Source organism: Littorina saxatilis, linkage group LG17 (genome assembly GCF_037325665.1).
Source record: "Littorina saxatilis isolate snail1 linkage group LG17, US_GU_Lsax_2.0, whole genome shotgun sequence".
In the NCBI taxonomy this organism is placed as follows: Eukaryota; Metazoa; Mollusca; class Gastropoda; order Littorinimorpha; family Littorinidae; genus Littorina; species Littorina saxatilis.
In genome coordinates, this window is record NC_090261.1 from 29,484,255 (window position 1) to 29,488,814 (window position 4,560).

General features: G+C 39.4%; 1 protein-coding gene across 1 annotated transcript in view; it reads right to left on the reverse strand.

The window, feature by feature from the left end:
• The window catches only part of LOC138952724 (uncharacterized), a 15,791-nt gene that overhangs the window by 3,465 nt on the left and 7,766 nt on the right, over window positions 1–4,560 (reverse strand). Inside the window, exons 4-5 of the mRNA XM_070324435.1 lie at window positions 684–743; window positions 1–203 (exon numbers count right to left, since the gene is read on the reverse strand). The exon at window positions 1–203 is cut by the window's left edge and continues 93 nt beyond it. Coding sequence (XP_070180536.1) covers window positions 1–203; window positions 684–743 — 263 coding nt within the window. The remainder of the gene's footprint in view (window positions 204–683; window positions 744–4,560) is intronic.

Genomic DNA, 4,560 nt, shown 5'->3' on the forward strand with positions numbered 1-4,560 from the left:
CAGACCCTGCATTTCATAGTAATGGTTGCTGGAACCCGCAGTGACGAAAGCGTACTTATGTGACGCAATGTTCCTCGTTGATGACGTCATTGCATGCATGTAGTGGGCCGGGATTTGGAGGCGGGTGGCGAGAATTTGGCGCATTCTGTCTCTTGGCGAGGAGGCGAACTTTGCGTTGCATGTCGAATCAAAACATTCTAGATCTGCAAGGACAGTAAACGGTTGGTCTTTGTTTTTTCTAAGATACATTCTTCCTCGTGTAAGCGATCATGTTCCATTTCAAGAAAGTAAGATGACAAGATAAGAGCATTTATCCTCTTGGACACAAACCAACAGCCATACGCCTGGCCAATATTTTACATGGAATAAGACCATCCCTCTTCCCTGTCACATACAAAAAAATCAACACCTTTGCCGTGTGTGTGTGTTTTTTTTTTCTTTCCTTGTCTTTCATGAATTACATTTCTTCACAAACCAATCGTGGCATTAAGAAAATTAATTCATCAACAACTTTGCACAATACACAGAGAGCCTTCAGAGAGTAGATTTGGCTTGTGTGACCAAGTAGAGGGATGGTCTTATCCCATGTTAAAGCCTGTCCAAATCTGAGTTGGTGATTCGAACTGTTTACACAGGAAGGCGTGTGCCTTTAACCAGATTTGTTTTAAATAGTCTATTCTCACCTGGTTCTTTGACGTCTTTGCAGGGAAGACGTGTCAGGTTTTCCGTATCGGTTGAAAACTCTGAAATATAACAAATCAAGGTAAATTATCTTTTTTCTGTTGTAGACAACCCTGCAAACCACAATATAATAGATAATATATATATAAGTTACATCTCCGTCCATCCATGGTATCGCGTGATATTTTTTCGAGACTGGGTCAATGAATATGAGGACGTCACTCGAGGCTCTGCCGAGAGTGACGTCATTATATTCTTTCACCCTGTCGAGACAAAATATAACGCTATACCATGGATGAATCGGAGCTGTAACGTATATATGGCATGACCAAAGTAAGGAGAATTTGTCATGGGATGTGGAGACAAAGCATGGGAAATTCACCATGGGCAGAATAATCAACGCAAGCCTAGAAGTTGAAAAACTATATTTTGTATCAGTCTTGGCAAGGCCAGTTTTGTCCAGTTCCGGAAAAGACATCATGAATTCATTCACCCTGTCTAGACGAAATACCAATTCCATGGATGAATCGGAGGTGTAACGTATATATCCCGTGACGCATCAAAGCTAAATTTTGTTTTGAAATGTCTTCACAACGTACAGATAATTTATAACGACATAATCGTCATCACAAGACAGGAAAAACGCATACTTTGTTTGTCGTCTGCTACAAATCTAGTCTTGTTGGTTGACGGAGTGAATAAAAGCTTCAATCGTACCTTCATCAACCGGAATAAATGCTCAATCCGCTGTCATTTCGCAACTGAACATTGGTTTTTTCTTTAACTTTTTGGTTAACATTGAAACGGTAACCCAAAAGAGTGTTTCAGCTGTTTCAAGACACGGGCTTAGCTACTTCTTTTGAGTTGCTTTTCAAGTTCCGCAGCCTAAAATGACACCGGAAGCGAAACAAATTGTCGCGCATACTGTCACAAAAAGACGTCATGACAAAGTTACACGCAAAACGAAAGAGACTGTGACGTCATTTACTTTTGTTCGGACTTTTCCGTCTGTTCCTAGCTTGTCAGTGCAGACTTGACGTGAGTATCCAAAACGTCTTTGTTCTCTGTTCGCATTGCAGCTGTGAAATAATCGGTCTTGTGTCTCAGTCATGTAGGTACAGATTTTGCTTCTGCAATCGTTGTGTTCGTGTTGATGACGGCTTCGTAAGACATATCAGCGAATCTATCGTGTGGAAGACATTTCTGTACACAACACCAAACCCAGCAGAAGGCATTGTGATATGTGTTTGCAATTTTCTGAAGAAATAAACTGCATGTGGTTAATTTCATCCGTTTAATGCTTGTCGAAACGAGCCATAAGGCTTTAGAATAAAAGATTCCACGCATTGCTTGGCCATCTGGTCACATATGAGGTCGCAGTTTGTAGCCGGGTTGAATCTATGACTCGACACGACCAGAGATAGATCTGCATCTCTGGTACGACCTTCCAGATTTTTAAAAGCGGGTTCATGGTCGGAATCAAGAGGTCAAATTTGCGTGGCTCCCAATCATTTCATAAAAGTATTAAACAATGGCGACTGCACGTGAGAGGGAACAATAGATCTTATTATTATTATATTTCATAAAAGGTTTCCTTTTTCTTGTTTCTGCGGCTGCGCAAGTTATTTGCCTAGGTCATGGCCGAACTTTAGGCCTACGGAGCAATATCGCTGGATATTTGCTCACTAGAATAACAGAGACAAAGAAGGGAAGTCATGCTATATGATATAATATAATATCATGAATCAGTCCACTTTTTACATGGGATAAGAGCATCCGCGCACGTGCACACTGATAGAAATCAACTGCCTCCTGTGCAGGCTTAGAATTTTTTGTTGAACAGATGTCATTAATTATTGACATGGGATACACAGTTAATTAAATTCAACTGCATGACTCAGCCGAGCTGTTGTTGTTTTTGAATTTGTGTGAGTGAGGTGGGTTTTTTGTGTGTGTGGTTGTTTTTTTTTTTTTTTTTGGGGGGGGGGGGGTCCAAGTCAAAGGGTGCTCTTATTTCATGGAGAAGTCTGGGCAGATCTCTAATTGAGTTCATTATTAATTCTCCGGAAAAGAGGATACTTCTTGCTGATCTAAGCGGGTTTAAACCACCTGAGCGATTAACAGCTGTCGTTCAGGAAAAATATTACATCATTTGGAGCTAGAAAATACAGATTTCAGAGGGTATATATGTTACAGTTAATCTGTGAAACCAGGGAATACGTGTATTAACTAAACTATTTTATGTAATACATGAATTAACTGGGGTTTTTCCGTCAGTTAATTCATGTATTACCTAGTTAAAGGCTGCCCTTTTCGTAGCGTTCATTAATTAATTCCTATTGTTTACATGTGCCAATAATGTTATAAAACTGTACCTAAGGGGATATAATAACGATTGGCTGTAGCTTTCGAACACAGAAAAAATTATTTCAGTATTGCAAAGTGGTGCTGATAGTGTCGAATGTAAACAGAACAGTCTCAAAGTGAAAGTGGATGTTTTCCGGAAAATGCGAAGTTAACAAGAATACAAAAAAAGCGCGCTTTCCTGCTTAGCACAATACGCTACCGCGCTAATCTGGCGTGTCAATATCACTACGTTTTGCACGTGGAAGGTGAACGATTTCTTTCACGCGGGGATTGACGAAGCTGTACTGTCTGTGATGACGGTCTAAAAATTGCCCAAGTCCTGGAGAACTGTTGCTAAACATAGCAATAAACTTTATAAAGAATTAATTATTTCTCGTAATTGGTAAGGACTTCAAACCTAAAACTTTGCAGGAAGCTTAATTGTGACCCTCCACCACGAAATGAGTCGCATGTCACCTTTGCATGATTTTCATATTTTTACATTTTCCTAAAGAGTTTTTTATGCACTATCCAGTGGTGAAACCCGTTTTAGAAAAGAGCAAAAACTGTTTGAGTTATACGCCTGTGACTAAGGTGACCCTCACACTGTTACCATACACTCCCCGGACTTACATTAAGCCTAGCGCAGAACCGCGCGAGGTGACATGCGACTCATTTCGTGGTGGAGGGTCACAATTTATACATCCCCGCAACGATGGGAAAACCCTGGAAGTAATTAGAATTATTAAATAGACTATGTCAGCCTTTAATACACGTATTCCCTGGTTTCACAGATTAACTGTAACATATATAGCACTAAGAAAATGTCATGTTTTTGATAATACGGTCTTCCCCGTCTCTCTCTCTCTCTCTCTCTCTCTCTCTCTCTCTCTCTCTCTCTCTCTCTCTCTCTCTCTCTCTCTCTCTCTCTCTCTCTCTCTCTCTCTCTCTCTCTCTCTCTCTCTCTCTTTATTTATGTTTAATGTTTTTCCCCTTTCCTTTTTACATTTAGTCAAGTTTTGACTAAATGTTTTAACATAGAGGGGGAATCGAGACGAGGGGCGTGGTGTATGTGTGTGTGTGTGTGTCTGTGCGTGTGTGTGTGTAGAGCGATTCAGACCAAACTACTGGACCGATCTTTATACAATTTTACATGAGAGTTCCTGGGAATGATATCCCCGGATTTTTTTTTGATTTTTTTCGATAAATACCTTTGATGACGTCATATCCGGCTTTTGTAAAAGTTAAGCCGGCACTGTCACACTCTCATTTTTATTGATTGAAATTTTGGCCAAGCAATCTTCGACGAAGGCCGGACTTCGGTATTGCATTTCAGCTTGGTGGCTTAAAAATTAATTAATGACTTTGGTCATTAAAATTCTGAAAACTGTAAAAAAAAATATATATATAAAACGATCATATTTACGTTCATCTTATTCTTCATCATTTTCTGATTCCAAAAACATATAAATATATTATATTTGGATTAAAAACAAGCTCTGAAAATTACAAATATAAAAATTATGATCAAAA